This window comes from Sphaerodactylus townsendi, linkage group LG03 (genome assembly GCF_021028975.2).
Source record: "Sphaerodactylus townsendi isolate TG3544 linkage group LG03, MPM_Stown_v2.3, whole genome shotgun sequence".
Classification (NCBI taxonomy): domain Eukaryota; kingdom Metazoa; phylum Chordata; class Lepidosauria; order Squamata; family Sphaerodactylidae; genus Sphaerodactylus; species Sphaerodactylus townsendi.
In genome coordinates, this window is record NC_059427.1 from 142,783,589 (window position 1) to 142,801,501 (window position 17,913).

The following is a 17,913-nucleotide window of genomic DNA, read 5'->3' on the forward strand; positions in this document are numbered from 1 at the left end:
TGCTTATTTTACCCAATTCCCAAGAAATAAATTCACAGCTTTTTTGTGTATTTTTGTGTGCATCTTGTTCGGAAAGGCAGTTTGGAATACTGGTATTTCAGACCATCAGCCTAGTTTGCATGGACTTTCCGATTTGTTTAGCCACTTTGTGGATCAGTTTTAAGGACACCGGTTTGTGAAATCAAAGCGCTTTAGTCAATCCGCCTGCCCTAGAAGAAAGGGTGACAGCATTTGGCCCACCCCTGCCTGCCCACTTTGTCCTCCTCCCCAGTAACACTCACCAACTCCCAGGTTTGTTCTAAAGTTTTCTGTCCATTTATTTTAATATTTATAACACAAATATGCCTGTTAAAACAAAGAGTTCCTGACATATAGAACAATGTAAACATGGGCGATCCACCGCCTCTCTCAGGTGTGGATATCTGGGAGCCTCGATGAGCCGATCAGACAACTTTTCAGTGTTTCCTGGTGAAACCAAAGCCCCAAACTTTGATCAAGTGACACGCCTTGCAGTAGCTGAGCTTAGAAGGACAAATTCCATCGATGCACTGAATCTCCGGCCTGGCAGTGTAGGAAACACCCCCCCCCCCTAAATTTTAGCAGTTCCCGGGGGCGTGTGCGGAAATGGCCCAAGACTCACCTTGGAGATACTTTTTTCTTTGCGTACAAAATGTCAACTCAATTTAAGAAGTATAAAAAATCCTATCTTGGCCCACACCTGAGCCTGCTTCAAGTGGGCCTGAGGCCGTTGTCGTGACAACTGTCCTCCCACCTGCCGACATGGTCCTTGGGTACTGCACTGTCTGAATGGAGTCCGCTGGCGGGGCACAAGAGCCTCTCCAGGGTCCCAGCTGAGGTTGGCTGGTCGTTGAGAAGCAGAGCTTGCCGGACGAGGCTCGACACCTCCTCGTGCGGGTCGCTATCCCACTCTGACGCGGCGGGGGTGTCCGGACAGCAGGCTGCCGGTGCCGGACTCGGACCAGGGAACGGCTCTTGAACACCGCTGCTGTGCGCCCGGCACTTGAGGCGGAGCTTGTGAGGAAGAGCAGCCGTCTTGACGTCAGGATGGGCGTCTGGCAGCGCTGCGAAGGGGGCAGGTAAGCACCTCCAGCTGGGATCCTCCCCGTTCTCCTCACTGGAGTAGCTCTCAAAGGGAGACACAGACTCCCGAGTCTTCGACCCGCGCTCCACCCCGGCCAGTCCCCTGTCCAAATAAGTAGGGCCGATGCTATAGCTCTGGGATTTGGAGCAGTAGTCAGGTTGCGGTTGTAGATCCTCAGCCTGGCAGCGGGCATCGGTCTCCGGGCTGGAACTTCGAGGCGTTTCGACAGCACAGCTTTCCACCTGGTCTTCTTGGTGAGGGAGCAGCGGATGGGGTGGGGCCATGGTAATAAAACCGTTGGTGCTAAAGAGGATGACCCCCCGAGAAACAGGGCCCTTGGGCTCCGTGGGATGCTGGAGTGGAGCTTCCCCGTAGGCCCGGCTGACGGCCTGAACTTCACCAAGCGTCTGTGGCACGGGGCTACCCCGCGAGGAACCATCTGACAAGTCAGAGAGGGATCCCTGAGGCGAGTACTTGGCCACAGATGCGCTGACGCTGTCCCGGCTCGACTGCTCCGTCTCAGAGTCCTCCGAGTGGTGGGACCGGGAGAGAGCCCCAGCGTACCCGTCGCTGTCGCTGGCTCCGTAGAAGTGCTCAAGGGGGGCGGAGCTGGCTGTGCTCAGTTGCTGGCTTTTCTCCATGAAGGCCGCCGTGCTGATGAGCCCGAAGCGCAGCTTGAGTTGCAGCAGCTCCGTCTTGAGCCGCACGTTCTCCTCGTTGAGCGCCATCACCCGGTTCTCCAGCACCAGGTCGTTGAAGCGCCGCTTCTCCCGGGAGCGCTTGGCGGCCTCGTTGTTCTTCCGACGCTTCTCCCAGTAGCTGGCATCCTTCTTCTCATCAGAGATGAACTCCCGCTTGCGCCGGCAGTTGGCATTGGGCTTGCTCTTCAGTGCCCGGGCGCGCTGAATCATGCCGTCGTGGTGGAAGCCAGGGAAGCTCCTGTCCATCTCCATGGGGTCAGGGAGGGGCGGCGAGAACCCCCTTGTGCGACCGGCAAACTAGCAGACAAGTCTGTCTCCTGACTGTTCGAATTCTTCCCTCCCAGCTGCTTCAGCTGTCAGAATCAATGCTTTCTTCAGGCTTCACTACCAGACTTGGTAGCAAGCAGTATTGCCAAGGGAATCACTTCCAGTGTGGCCTTGAGCTGGCCTCCCGTTGCCCAAGTTCAGCGGCTTCCAGGCACTCACAAATCCCAGCGAGACAGCCCAACGCTGGGAGACCATCTTCTGAGACCCGCCAAGAGCCGGCCTGCCTTCAGATTTCTTCCAGCTAGAAGCCCAAGAGTTGCGAGTCCCTGCTTAACGCCGGCAGGATAATCTTTCAGTCCACTGGAAACACATGTGGCGCTTTGCAGGCTCCGGGAGCAGAGATGTAGCTGGACGCCGGGAGTGGTGAGAAGTGAAGGGACGCAGAGGCAAGGGAGAGGTCAGGCCCGGCAAGAGCAGGAACGCCTAGAGGAGGAAGGACATTAAAAAAAAGGGGTTACATCACTGCCCGCTGCTGTCACACACACCTCCCGCTCCGTTTACATAATCCAACAGGTTCAGACAACATTGTGGCAGCCAATGGCAAACACGGGCCCCACCCCGCATTCCAGCTCTCTCGAGAAAGGGCTGTGTGGTTGCACATAGTGGGTGGAGTCCCCTCCCCACAAAAAAAAAAAGAATGGCATTCAGGCACATATATTTTTTGTCCTGCACAGCAAACTGCCCCGGTGCCCAAAGTACCGCTCACAAACCAGCTTCGTGCTGTTGAGGCAACAGAAACATATTGTAAAGTCTCGTACAAGCAAGAGAAACACTGTGCATAAAGAGGCCGCAAACACCACGCACACACATCAAAGAAAGGGAGGTGTACGCAAATGTGCTAGCCAAACGTCATACTGACAGAGGGATAGGGGCTGCACCAGGTGGAAGATTTAGGGTGCCCTTATGGGTAAGTGCAACGAAAGCGGTAGAGCAGATCAGAACCGGCAGGGGCACCTCAAGAAGCTATTCTCCTCTGAGCACAATTCAGTGTTCTTATAAGCGAGTGGCTTCTGTTGAAGGGTGCAAACCAGAGGAGATACTTTATGGCTGGAAGGGGTCGGGTACCTGTTGGATCCGCTGCCCCAGGAACCAAAAAGGTCTCAGACTGGCCCCAGAGCCGCCTTCTACCCTTGGCACCAAATGCCCCGAGGCGCACGACAACCCTTGTCCTTTTCACACACTAAGCCCACCTCACCTCACACACTCAACCGCACGCGCCAATCTCTCCTGCCATCTTGGAAATCACGCACGGCCGCCGCGCTTCCCCCGAGCCTTGGCGACGCAGCTGCGGCTCGTTCACGAACGCGCCCGGTCAGGGGCACATGCGCCGCCGCCGTTCATTCTCAAAAACCGCCACGCAGATGGAGCGCCTTCTTCTCTCTCGGGCCGTTAATCCTCTTCTTCCTCGTGCACAACCACAGCCGCACCCTCGCTCTGCCTGCCTGTTTGCTCTATGTGTGCGCGAGCGAGGAGCTCTGAGGAATAGCTGTATTTTTATTTTAAAAAGGCCTCTCTGGGTGGCTGCCTCGCCCTGCGCTGACTACTGAGGAACGAGGCCACCAAGCCTGGCGGGTCGCCGAAGGAAAGCCAAGAACCGGCCAGAGATGTGCTCCTTCCCCTCGGTCACGATGCATGCACAGGAATGCCAAGAAAGCCAGGACCATGTGTACAGAGCCGCCCGCTCCCCCCCCACCCCCCACGCCGCCCCGCTGTGGGCCCCTCCCTCTTTTCCTTTCCCTGGCATGTGATCTACGCGCATCAGGCACCGGCGGAGAGGAATATAGGTCAGCAAACACTGAATATTTATCAGGCCAGGCAGTCAAAACAGGCCCTGATGATTGCCGATTGCGTAACCAGCTCAGAAAGCGAGTGGAGGCGCCGTGCCAACAACCTACTGGCCTAGAAACCATTTCTGCAAAAGGAAACAATAGAAGCAGGCAGGCAGGCGGGCAGGGAAGATTTGACTGGAAGCAGCCAAGAGGAGGAGGCCGCAAGGAGCCGGGACCTCTTCTGGGGGGTCTTTGCAGGGCCTGGCGGGTGGCGATGCTTGCCAGACCCTCGAACGTGGCCCGCTTCTGGGAAGAGGCCGGGTGGGAAGAACATCCCACCGACCTCTCCAGAGGCGACTGCTCCAGCGGAGCTGAGGGCCGCTTCGTGCGCGAATTTTCCCACACCAAACATTTCCATGGGGGAAGTATGCCGGCCCTCGCCAAGAGTGTACATTCTGCTTTTCTCTTTTTAAAAGAGAGCTGGAAGGAACTCAAACGCACTCACCGAACCCTGGAGAGAAACACACAAACAGAATATTCTGTTCCTAACAAAAACAATTTGTGACAAAAATATAAGGGGGAAAAAAACTTTCCCTTTTCTGGCAAAACATTTCCTTTCTCCCACCACAAACATTTCACTGGGGAAAAAAATACACAAAGAGGGCCGGTGTAGTGTAGCTGTTCATGTCAGACTCAGAACTGGGAGACCCAGGTCCCAATCCCCGCTCTGTGCTGAGAATTTGCTGGGTGACCTGGAGGTAGTCACACGCTCTCTGGCTAGCCTGCCTCACAAGGTTGTTGTAAGCACAAAACAGAGGAGAACGACGCAAGCAGATCTGGGTCACTGTTAGAGAGAACGGCGAAGTATAAATGCAGTAAATAAAGCAATGAATGATTATCAGATGTGACTGTGTTAGGAAGCCGGTTTCCAAGTATTCCTGCCTCTGCGCCCCCCCCCCCCCAAAAAAAAACCCACCTCTGAACTAGATCCAGAAAACACCCTTCAGAAAATGATCGGGCATAGTGCAAAGATCAGAAGGCAGCCCGAATATGAACGGAGGGGCCCTCGCAAATAGCAGGGGGGAAATATGTTTGAAAAACATGCAAGAGATTTCCAGGGGTGGACTGGGAAGTTGAAATGGGCCGGCAACAAAATGAGTCGAGTTGGGGAGTGCGGCTGCCGGCGGAGCCTGAACCAAACAGCCCCTGCAACACGGCCAGCATCGCAGAAGCTCGAGTTCTTGGGAACCGGAAAGCCGAGCAGCCAACTGGCCAGAGGAACATTCTACCCATGGTGGGGATTTGTTAGAATAGATGGGACAAGACAGCGCACCAACATACCCTCGGTGCAGGAAAAGGGGAAGATCTATTCTTGGGAAATATCTCTGGGAATGATTTTGTGTTGTACACTGCCCAGGCGGTATAAAAATCTAAGAAAGAAAGAAAGAAAGAAAGAAAGAAAGAAAGAAAGAAAGAAAGAAAGAAAGAAAGAAAGAAAGAAAGAAAGAAAGAAAGAAAGAAAGAAAGAAAGAAAGAAAGAAAGAAAGAAAGAAAGAAAGAAAGAAAGAAAGAAAGAAAGAGAGAAAGAATAAATAAATAAATAGAAATAGAAATAGAAATAGAAAATAGAAAATAGAAATAGAAAGAAAGAAAGAAAGAAAGAGAGAAAGAATAAATAAATAAATAGAAATAGAAATAGAAATAGAAAATAGAAAATAGAAATAGAAAGAAAGAAAGAAAGAAAGAGAGAAAGAATAAATAAATAAATAGAAATAGAAATAGAAATAGAAAATAGAAATAGAAAGAAAGAAAGAAAGAAAAAATAAATAAATAAATAAATAAATAAATAAATTTTTAAAAAAGGCGAACAGGGAGATTCTCCGTTCTGTTGACACAATGATAAGGCTGCCGTTGTCGCTACTACAAAGTTGCAAGGCTGGGAACACACGAACACCTGCAGCTGCCTTCTACTTGGTCCAGCAACGTCAGTATTGTCTACTCAGGCTGGCAGCGGCTCTGCAGGGGTCTTTCATATTCGCTAGCACTTGGCCCGGGACGTTCCGTATGCCAAGCACAGGCGCTAAGGCTGAGCCCGAAGAGTCAGGAGGGAAGTCGTGTTGGTCTGAAGCTGCAGAAGAAAGTGGCAATTTTAAGACCAGCCGTTTTATTCTTGGTATAAGAAGAAGAAGAGTTTGGATGTATATCCCCCCTTTCTCTCCTGTAAGGAGACTCAAAGGGGCTGACAATCTCCTTGCCCGTCCCCCCTCACAACAAACACCCTGTGAGGTAGGTGGGGCTGAGAGAACTTCGAGAAGCTGTGACTCGCCCAAGATCACCCAGCTGGTGTGAGCTGGAGTGCACAGGCTAATCTGAATTCCCCAGAGAAGCCTCCACAGCTCAGGCGGCAGAGCTGGGAATCAAACCTGGTTCCTCCAGATTAGAATGCACCTGCTCTTAACCTACTACGCCACTGCTGCTCCTTTTGTGTGCATGCCCGCTTCTTCCGATAGATACAAGCACGTGAAAACTTAGAATGACAGAATCATACAGTTGGAAGAGACCCCAAGGGCCATCAAGTCCAACCCCCTGCCATGCAGGAACACGCAATCAAAGCACTCCTGACATATGATCATCCAGCCTCTGTTCAAAAACCTCCAAAGAAGGCGACTCCACCACTCCAGTGAATTCCACCGTCGAACAGCCCTGACAGTCAGGAAGCTCTTCCTAATGTTTAGGTGGAATCTCTTTTCCTGCCCCTTGAATCCATGACTCCGTGTCCTAGTCTCTGAGGCAGCAGAAAGCAAGCTTGCTCCCCCTTCGACTTGGCATCCCTTCAGATATTTAAAACACAGCTATCATGCCCCCCCCCTTAACCTTTGCTTCCCTAGACTAAACATTCCCAGCTCCCTAAGCATCTCTTCATAGGGCACAGACTTACGCCAAGAATAAACTTGGCTGGTTCCAAAGGTGTCACTGGACTCAATCATTTTTCTGGCCCAAAGAGGGTTCCACACAGCGGCCCATTGAGCTTCCTGCCTCGCTCTCCATTCACTGTTCTCAGTTCCCCTGGGTTTGCCTGCTTCCGCAGCCCGGTCCCCTGCCCCACATTTCCCTTCTCATTCTGGGTCACGGCAAGAAAAATAACTCCCGTCTGAACAACCTGAATCCCACACCCAGCTCCGCCTGCAGGGCTTGGCCCCGTGTCTCCCTGGCACATGGAGTCACCAGCGGGAAGGCCTGGGCGTGTGCGGGGAGGAGGAGGAGGAGGATGCTTCTGCAAGCCCGGGCACAATAGGCACCCTGACCTACTTCCCCATCTGTGTCACTCCCTTGGGGCAGACCGGCTTACGTAGCCTGCAAAGAAGGTCATCTGTGCAGACAGATTCGCTCCTCGAGGCAGAAGAGGGGCAGCCTTTCAGAATGAAAAACCTTCACGGCACTTTCTTGTCCGCTACAGATTTTGTGCCAGGGATTGGCCCCGGGAGATCAGAAGTCTGAGAATATAAAAACATCAGAAGAGCTCTGCTGGATCAGACCAGCGAGGGTCCATCCAACTCAGGATCCCGTCCCACACGGTGGCCAGCCGGTTCCTCTGGCATTCCAGCAGTAGGGCATAGAGCCTTCCCCTGAGAAGAACATCAGAAGAACCCTACTGAATCAGACAGGGAAAATCCCAACATCCCGTCTCTCACTGTGGCCCACCAGCTCCTCTGGAGGTCCAAAAACAGGACATAGAGGATAAGGTTTTCTTGGGCTAACTGGCCATGCTGGCAGGGGCTGATGGGAACATCTGGAGAGCCATGAACATCTGGAGAGCCACAGGTTGCAGACCCCTGGGCTAGCCCAACCTTTCAGATCTGAGAAGCTAAGCAGGGATCATCCTTGGTCCATACTTGGATGGGAGACCACCGGAAAGTCCAGGGCTGCTAAGCAGAAGCAGGCAATGACAAACCACCTCACTTTAGTCTCTTGCCTTGAAAACCCTGCTGTGACTTCATGGCACATCATACACCAACCCACTCTTTGTGTTTGATACTGAAGATCCAGGATTTCGTCAGAGAAAGGATGTCACCCACAGAACGAGGAGATCACACCACCAAAACAAGGGGAGGGAAATTAAGATGCAGACTGACAGGTGACCGGGGGGTAAAGCCAAGAAAATGAGCCCGTCCTTCCCACGCCCTAGATGCGCAATGAAGGCGCTACCAAGATGCCCCAGCCACCCTCACGCCAGCCATTAGGGCTGAGAGCCACAACCACTGTGTGGCATTAAAGCGGTTTTCCCACAGCTTCATTGTCACGCCGGCAACCATTTTTCCTGCTTCCGTTCCTGCAACGTATTGTGTGTGTTGGCAACCCGACAAACAGCAGACGCCATGCCAACCTTTTCGAGCCTGTGGGCATTTTTGGAATTCTGACCCAGCGTGGTAGGCACAGCCACAAAATGCCTGCTGCAGAAGGCGGAACCAGCCACAGTGTCTTTCCTTCAGTCAACCAGTGAAGATCCTCGTGACCGGGTGGCAGTGGTGTACCTAGGCAAACTGGAGCCCTGGGCAAAACCTGAGTTTGATCCCCCACCCCATGGGCAGAGCAGCCTGGCCGCGGCACTCACCCTTCCCAGACGGTCCCAGCAGCCCAAGTTCACCGGAGGCAGAGCTCCCCGTCCGCCTGCTCTGCCTCTGGTAGCTTATGGGCCACTGCACAGAGTGGGCAGGACTTAGCCAGAGTGGGTGGGGCTTAGAAATCAGGCGCCCCCACGTGACTAAGAATTTCTGCACCTTGGGCAACTGCCCACTTTGCCCAATGGGTGGTATGCCACTGCCGGGTGGCAAAAATCTGCACAGTCAATCCAATCTCCCAACTGCCAGTCAGAGGCACTGCTGGGCAAATGGCACATTTTCTATGCCACCTATTTTCTAAAAACACTTGGTGGGCACCAGGGAAGGTGTCAGCAGGGGCCATGATGCCCGTGGGCACCACGTTGGGGAAACATGATCTGAATGTGCTAGGAGTTTTGGAATTCAACAAACACCCTGTGAGGTGGGTGGGGCTGAGAGAGCTCCGAAGAAGGTCACCCAGCTGGCGTGTGTGGGAGTGCCCAGGCTAATCGGAATCCCCCAGAGAAGCCTCCTCAGCTCAGGCGGCAGAGCGGGGAATCAAACCCGGTTCCTCCAGATTAGAGTACGCCTGCTCTTAACCACTACGCCACTGCAAGGCCTTTGTAACATACAAATTGGCTGTTAGAATTCAGGAATGTTGGGATCCCAGCTACATCTCCCTCTCCTTCATTCCCACAAGGACCCCACCCATTCCCAAAGGGATGACCGTTCAGGGTTTGCCATAAAACCCCAGAAGCCACACGGTTCTGCCACACAGAGATCTGGAGGAAACACACATCACTGTCCAGGCTAGGGATGTCCACTTCTCCCCCTCCAGCTGCCAGGGGCTGATGGAAATTGTAGTCCATGAACATCTGGAGGGGCAGATGTGGACACCCCGGTCTAGGCCACGCTGCAGAACTGTAAGAAAGACAGTGTGGGAGTGGCAGACAGAGCGGTGCGTCGGAATACGACCCGAGCGAGCGTCTGCTGGTCCTTCTTACTTTCCCCAGTCTACCTCACAGGAAAACCTAAGGATGGGATTTAAAAGGCAATAGGCAAGACCAAAAAAATAGTAAACTGTCCCAGTAAAATGCAGGCAAGTTTCCCCTCCAGAACGGCAGAAAACCCCCCAGGCTAGTTTTCTATTCTAGCTGGGGGGAAGAGGAGGAGGAGGAGTTTGGATTTATGCCCCACCTTTCTCTCCTGTAAGGAGACTCAAGGTGGCTTAGAAACTCCTTTCCCTTCCTCTCCCCACAACAGACACCTTGTGAGGCAGGTGGGCCTGAGAGAGTTCTGAGAGAACTGTGACTAGCCCACGGTCACCCAGCAGGCTTCATGTGTAGGAGTGGGGGAAACAAATCTTCATTAGCGACAGGATCCCTCTTCCCTGTGCTGTCTCCAGACAGAGATTTCCAACAAACTGGCTGCAATGCTTGTATTCCCTTGGGCAAACCCTTCTCCCAGCTTCCCCATTTGCTCCGTAGGCCGCATGCCCTTCCCTAAGGCCTGTGACTCACGCCTCCAATAGCCGGGTCACCTCCCGCATGCCCCAAATTCGCAGGCCTTCCCACAACTGCCCAGTCATGAAGGCCGCCCTGCCAGCGCTGGGAAGAAGCCCGGGCCGTGCCTTTCCCTGCCCTCCTTTCCCCACATCGTCACCGGACATCTTGCTTCATAAGCAAACTCCAGGGAAGTTCAACAGGACTGGTTTTCTCCTCCCTGCCTTTAACAGGCGGCACGACAAAAAGACACTTAAGCTGACGCTTCAGCAAAGCTGCACCTGCTGGATTTCTGCCATGCAGGCACGGTGACATATTGGGCCACTGCCAGCCCGTGCAGGCAATACTGACCGGGATGGACTGGCAGTCTGATTCAGTGTAAGTTCGTGGCTTCACCTGTGGAATTGCAGCCTGCACTCAGCAGCAGGGATAGACTGGAGAGCCCGAGGACTATCCAAGGAACTGTCTGGCCTAGAACTTCCTCACCTGTTAAAGGGTCAGTCTGCCAACCTGAACCAGTGTGGTGTCATGGTTAAGAACAGGATCCACTCTAATCTGGAGAAGCGGGTTTGATTCCTCGCTCTGCCACCTGAGCTGTGGAGGCTTATCTGGGGAACCAGATTAGCTTGTGCACTCCAACACACGCCAGCTGGGTGGCCTTGGGCGAGTCACAGTTCTTCGGAGCTCTCTCAGCCCCACCTACCTCACAGGGTGTTTGGGGGGGGGGGGAAGGGCAAGGAGATTGTAAGCCCCTTTCCTGGCTCCATCACAAAGCATACTGCACAATCTCATATCAGCTACGCTCTCGCAGTCTAGCCTAACTTGCAAGGTTGCTGTGAGGATAAGGCAGAGGAGCCATGTGTATAGTGCCCCTTCTGTGGCATGCTTTTGGAGCGAGGCAAGGATGCCAAACCAGATTAGTAATTGTGAGAATTATTCTTGGAAGTGGTTTTAATTCTGCCTTAACAAGAGACCCAAAGTGGCGAACTGGTATCAGTCATGACAACAGCCACCTGCTCTCCCAAATCTATCTGATTTTTAAAATATATTTATCCAAGTGTAGTGGTGAACTGCGGGTCACACAATGTATGTTTACCAGCTATGCGTCTGTCATGCTCACCTTAGTAGGAGAATAAAATTGTATGATAGTCTTCTTGTGCAAGTGCAATTTCCAGTATCTTCAAAATAGCAACCCCTGTTAATCCGTTTGGAAAAATACTACTTTTAAAGGGAAGCAAAGATGCAAGGCTTTGAGTTACACAGAATGCTTTATCAGGTTGGGTGGCCAAGAATACATTAAAAAGTGGCAAATACATTTCCAACTGTCAGCATGACAAACATAATCCATCTGTCCTTTTGGAAATATCTTTTCTTCCTTTCTAGTCTACTGAAGAGCTAGATTCAAGTGCAGTAGCACCTCAGAGACCAGCAAGATTTTGGGGGTACGATCTTTTGAGACTCAAAGCTCTCATCATCAGATACAAGCGAGTATCTGACAAAAGGAACTTTGACTCTTGAAAGCTCATACCCTGAAAATTTTGTTAGTCACCTTCGAGACCAACTGGACTCTTCTGCTGCAGACCAAATACAGCTATCCTCTGAAACAATCTGATGAAGCATTCTGTGTAGCTCAAAATTCCACATGTTGCACTTGGAATACTAATTGTTCCCCCCAAAAAGGAACATTCTAAGTGGTCGGGGTAGCTTTCCAGTGCACCCCCCCCCCTTGATTAGCACAAGCAGAATGAATCACACATATGTATTATCAAACCCTTTAACGGTCGGAATCAACTGGTTGTTGCAGGTTTTCCGGGTAGTGTGGTTGTGGTCTGGTAGTTTTTGCTTCTAATATTTGGCCACATTAAAGGCTGGCATCTCCAGAGACATATCACAGTGAGATGTGTGGCACAGTGCGGAGTAGCTGTGTAGTGGGATATGTTTCGTCCATCTCCCAGGTGGGAAAGAGTCTGAGGTCTTTGCATGTGTCTGTGGGAATTCAGCTGCAGTTGTGCCACAGAGAGAAACCCATCTCCCCGTGACCTGCCTCCAAAGATGCCAGCCACAGATGCAGGAAAAACACGTTTGGAGTAAAAACTATCAGACCCCGGCCACACAGCCCAGAAAACCCACAACAGCCAAACCGTACATAACTAATTTAACACTGCAAATGTGTCTGATTTGCACTATGCGTTCAGGCCACAGAGTTCTATAGTATTGGAGTGCAGAATCTAGGTGCAATTTTTTTTATTTTTAATGTTGTTGGGTGGTTGTTGTTTTTTAAAGACAAGATGGCAGAGGTGGGCCAACTTTAGTTGTCTTTAAAAGAAGAGAGATCTCAGTCATCCACTGAAGAGTATTAAACTGAAGAAGAAGAAGAAGAAGAAGAAGAAGAAGAAGAAGAAGAAGTTTAGATTTATATCCCCCCTTTCTCTCCTGCAGGAGACTCAAAGGGGCTTACAACCTCCTTGCCCTTCCCCCCTCACAACAAACACCCTGTGAGGTAGGTGGGGCTGAGAGAGCTCCGAGAAGCTGTGACTAGCCCAAGGTCACCCAGCTGGTGTGTGTGGGAGTGCACAGGCTAATCTGAATTCCCCAGATAAGCCTCCACAGGTCAGGCGGCAGAGCGGGGAATCAAACCCGGTTCCTCCAGATTAGATACACGAGCTCTTAACCTCCTACGCCACTGCTATAACTGAGCGAGCCAGTTATAGTTATAGCAAAACTCATGTGCATTGAAGAAGAAGAAGAAGAAGAAGAAGAGGAGGAGGAGGAGGAGGAGGAGGAGGAGGAGGAGTTTGGATTTATATCCCCCCTTTCTCTCCTGTAGGAGACTCAAAGGATGTTGAATATGAATTCTTGCAGAGAACGTGAGAAATGCTTCGGTGGTTGAGAAATGCTTCGGTACAGAGACCAAAGTCTCTCCAGTTTTGTGTTTTTACGAGCCTTTCACCCCATCCCACCCACAAGCCACATACCAGCCCAGAAACAGGCCTCTGGGTTCAACCCTCAGCTCTCTTTTCCAGTGTGGCCAGCGCAAGGGTCTGTTTATACATGTGGCAAGTGAATACAACAAATCTACGTGTGTGTGTGTGTGTGTGTGTGTGTGGGTGTATATAACACTTGAAGCAGGGAGGAGGGAAAGCCAGCCTGTGTCCCCTGCCAGACAAACCCCAGGTCACACATTCCCTTGCATGTATCCCTGGGGCCATGTTGACAGCTTTCATCGGAAGAGGATATTTCTGCAGGGCCTGCAAAGCGCCCCAGAACCCCTGACTCCGTAGACCTGCGTTCTAAATACGCAACCAAAGCAACACACACACACACACACACACCCCGCCAATAAGCTCCCATCTCATGAAACTACCTTTAAGGTCACCAGATCCCGTGCTCCAGCACGCCCCATAAGGCAGAAAACTGTGATTTAATTTTAATAACCCAGTGTTAGTAACCAGGCTGACATCTATTTTTTGGCCTCCCGGTGGGATTTGTTGGGGTCTGTAAGTCGCCATTTTGGGTTGCTTAAGTATGTGTCTTGCATTAACTGTTTTTAAGATATCTATAGTTGGTTTAAATGGAAATAAATCTAAACATAGGAAAAATAAATATTTTGAACATTTTGTATCGCCTACATTGAGTATTGCCTCCTATGTTGCTTCGTGGATCTTGAATCATAATAAAGAGTGCATTTGGGTTTGAGCTGCTTTCTCGCTCCCAGCTCCCTGGATTCGAACCCGGGAGCCTCTTAAGAGACCCACAAGATTTTGGGGTGGAAGTTTCCAAGAGTCAAAGATATCTGATGAAGGGAACTTTGGCCCCGGACCCCTCGTCCCTGGAAAATCTCGTCCTCTCTGAGGTACTTCTAGACTCATCTATTGCAGAGCCACACAGCCAACCCCCTGTTGCAGTTCTCAGGTGTGCGGCAGCCGGCTCAGCTTCTTCAGGGGCACAACCCTAGCCTTCTGCTCATGCTCATGCATAAATGACCTGGAAGTAGGAGTGGGTAGCGTGGTGGCCAAGTTTGCAGATGATACCAAATTATGTAGGGTGGTGAGAACCACAAAGGATTGCGAAGAGCTCCAAGCGGACCTCGATAAATTAGGTGAGTGGGCTCAGAAATGGCAAATGCCGTTCAATGTAGCAAAATGTAAAGTGATGCACATAGGGACAAAAAATCCAAACTTCACATACACGCTACAAGGGTCAGTGCTATCAGTCACAGACCAGGAAAGGGATTTGGGCGTCTTAGTTGATAGTTCCATGGGAATGTCAACTCAATGCATGGCAGCTGTGAAAAAGGCAAACTCTATGCTGGGGACTCATTAGGAAGGAGCTTTGTGATAATCACAAAACTGCAAGGGATTGGTCGGCTGCCCTTATATAAAAGCACGTGAGATGCTGACCGCACTTGGAGTCCTGTGTTCAGTTCTGGTCGCCGCATCTCAAAAAGGATATTGAGGAGATAGAAAAAGTGCAGAGAAGGGCAACGAGGATGATGCCCCGAAGGATTAAGACACCTTCCCTATGAGGAGAGGGCTGCAGCGTTTGGGACTCTTTAGTTTGGAGAGGAGACGTCTGAAGGGGGATATAATTGAAGTCTATAAAATTATGCATGGGGTAGAAAATGTGGACAGAGAGAAATTTTTCTCTCTTTCTCACAATACTAGAACCAGGGGGCATTCATTGAAAATGCTGGGGGGAAGAATGAGGACTATGTAACAGGAAACACTTCTTCACGCAACGTGTGATTGGTGTTTGGAATATGCTGCCACAGGAGGTGGTGATGGCCACTCACCTGGATAGCTTTAAAAGGGGCTTGGACAGATTTATGGAGGAGAAGTCTATTTATGGCTACCAATCTTGATCTTCCTTGATCTGAGATTGCAAATGCCTTAGCAGACCAGGTGCTCAGGAGCAACAGCAGCAGAAGGCCCTTGCTTTCACATCCTACATGTGAGCTCCCAAAGGCACCTGGTGGGCCACTGCGAGTAGCAGAGAGCTGGGCTAGATGGACTCTGGTCTGATCCAGCTGGCTAGTTCTCTGCTTGAGTATAGGCCATTGCTTTGCACATCCTGCATGTGAGCTCCCCAAAAGGCACCTGGTGGAGCCACTGGGGAGTAGCAGAGAGCTAGACTAGATGACTGGACTCTGGTCTGATCCAGCTGGCTGCCTGTTCTTAAGGCCCTTGCTCACCTCCTGCATGTGAGCTCCCAAAGGCACCTGGTGGGGCCACTCACAGAGCAGCAAACTGGGTAGATGGACTGGTCTGATCAGCTAGCTGTAGTTCTTATGTTCATTCCTTAAAGGCCATTGGCACCACATCCTGCATGTGAGCTCCCAAAAGGCACCTGGAGCTGCCCAGGGCTGCAGTAGCAGAGAGCTGGAGCTAAGATGGACTCTGGTCCTGATCCAGCTGGCTAGTTCTTATCCTTCCTTGAGGCCATTGCTGCATCCTGCATGTAGGCTCCAGAAACTGCACCCTGGTACCCCGGAGGAATATACAGTAGCAGAGGCTTTGACTGGAGAATGGACCTCTGGTCTGATCAGCTAGCTTGTTCTTATGTTCTTAAGGCCTGCTCACCTCCATGCTTGACTCCAAGGCACCTGGTATGGCCACTAGCGTGTGAGAGCTGGGCTAGATGGACCTGGTCTGATCAATGGCTAGTTCTTATGTTCTTAAGGCCATTGCTTTCATATCCTGCATGTGAGCTCCCAAAGGCACCTGGTGGGCCCACTGCGAGTAGCAAGAGAGCTGGGCTAAGTCAAGGACTCTGGTCACGATCCAGCTGAAAGCTGGTTCTTTATGTTCTTAAGACCCCGCCTGCACATCCCCTGCATGTGAGCTCCCAAAGGCAGCTGGTGTTGGCCACTCACGAGTAGCTTGAGGCTGGGCTAAAATGGACTCTGAGTGATGCGGCTGGCTAGTTCTGCTGTATGTTCTTAAGGCCATTGCTTTCACATCCTGCATGTGGGGCTCCCAAAGGCACCTGGTGGGTGCCTGGGAGCAGCAGAGGCTTCAAGGCTGAATGGACTCTGGTCTGGTCAGCTGGCTTGTTCTTATGTTCTTAAGACCTTGCTTTCCTGCCTCCTGCATGCTTAACCCAGGCTCCCAAAGGCACCTGGTGGGCCTCACGAGAGTAGCAGAGCTGGACTAGATGGACTCTGGTCTGATCCAGCTGGCTAGCTCTTATGTTCTTAAGGCCATTTCTTTCACATCCACCGTATGTGAGCTCCCAAAAGGCTACAATTTGGGCCCACTGCGAGTAGCAGAGGGCGCTGGGCTAGATGATGGACTCTGGTCTGATCCCTTTATTAGTTCTTATGTTCTTAAGGCGTCCTTGCTTTCACCTCCTGCATGTGAGCTCCCCAAAGGCACCTGGTGGGCCACTAGGCATGAAACTGGGCTAGATGGGCTCTGTTACAGTCAGCTGGCTAGTTCTTATGTTCTTAAGGCCATTGCTTTCACATCCTGCATGTGAGCTCCCAAAGGCACCTGGTGGGCCACTGCGAGTAGCAGAGAGCTGGGCTAGATGGACTCTGGTCTGATCCAGCTGGCTTGTTCTTATGTTCTTAAGGCCCTTGCTTTCACCTCCTGCAGGTGAGCTCCCAAAGGCACCTGGTGGGCCACTGCGAGTAGCAGAGTGCTGGACTAGATGGACTCTGGTCTGATCCAGCTGGCTAGTTCTCATGTTCTTATGTTCTCAGAGGCCCCCTGCCATCGGGCACGGCCTGCTCCTCCCAACAGGCTGAAGGCCTTCAAACCTGCGCCTTTCCCTTGGAACCCTTTGGCCCAGCAGGAAGAAAAAAGGAATTGGAGTTTTATTTCCCCAGCAGCCAAAACATTCTCCCACCAACCCTTTTTTTTTTGGGGGGGGGGGGAGGGAAGGAGGGGGGGAGGCTGCTTTGCATCACAGGCTTCGGCTAGCTCGCGCGCGCACGCACACACACACACACACGCCCTGCCAAAAGAAAAGTGGGGGAAGGGGAAGTAGGTCAAGAGGAGGGGCTGCACGGGGTTGTGGTGCGCGCACAGTGGCGGGGGGGGGGGGGGGGCGGCGGCGGCGGTGTGTGTACGGGAATAACCGGCGAAGTTCCGTGCACGCCCAACCCGCGGAGGGCGAGCGGCGCAGGAGATCTTTCCAGCCCGGACCATGCATGCATGCACGCATGCATGCAGGCGCCCTCCACCCCACCCCCGCCCATGCACGCACGCGCGCGCGCACCGAGCCTTGGGAATGCACGAGACGGGGGCGCCACAGCGCAGCCCGGGAGGGGGCAAGGGAGGGGGCAAGGGGAGGGAAAGGAGCCGCCTGCTCCCCGCGCGCCGCGGAGACCCTTCCCCCCCACACCCACCCATCCACCCCTTGCACAAAGCGCGCGCGCAGGCAAGGGGGGGAAGCCCGGCCCGGCGCCCTCCCCCCTCCCCCCCCCGCCCGACAAACACACTCACCAGCCACCGGCACGGAAGCCCCCCCACGACGCCTCCTCTCGCCGGAGCTGCGCCGCCGCCGCCCTCCTGCTGCTGCTGCTGCTGCTGCTGCTTGCCCGGCCGGGCGAATGTGTGTTAGTAGGTCAGCCGGTTGCATAAGCGCCGCCGCCGCCGCCGCGCTCCCGGAGTGGGAGGGGAGGGGCTGTGGCGGCGCTGCCTGCCCGGCAGGGAAGAGCAGGAGCCAGCCGAGCGAGTGGGGGGGCCTCCCTGCAAGCGACACCCGCCCCCCCCCCTCGTGGGCTGGGCCGGGGGGGGGTCTTCATGCGCTCCCCACGCCGATCCACGCGTCTCATGCCGGTGGCCAACCTCCAGGTGGGGCCTGGGGATCTCCCGGAATGACTTGGTTGGGGCTGAGAGAGAGCTCCAAAGAACTAGCCCAGGGTCACCCAGCTGGCCCGTGTTGAAGTGCACAAGCTAATCTGATTCA

At 52.6% G+C, this 17,913-nt stretch overlaps 1 protein-coding gene across 2 annotated transcripts; it reads right to left on the bottom strand.

Moving 5' to 3' along the window:
• Positions 1-292: 292 nt before the first annotated feature.
• Positions 293-17,652, bottom strand: LOC125430330 (nuclear factor interleukin-3-regulated protein-like). 2 transcript variants are annotated; one of them, XM_048492266.1, is made up of 2 exons: positions 17,448-17,652; positions 293-2,553 (listed from the first exon to the last, which is right to left on the bottom strand). In XM_048492266.1, exon 2 carries the CDS (start codon positions 2,053-2,055, stop codon positions 730-732), a length of 1,326 nt encoding a protein of 441 aa, XP_048348223.1. In that variant the 5' UTR covers positions 2,056-2,553; positions 17,448-17,652; the 3' UTR covers positions 293-729. The 2 variants fall into 2 exon arrangements, with proteins under 2 accessions (XP_048348223.1, XP_048348224.1); XM_048492267.1 differs by lacking the exon at positions 17,448-17,652 and adding an exon at positions 3,326-3,757.
• Between the last annotated feature and the right edge of the window lie 261 nt (positions 17,653-17,913).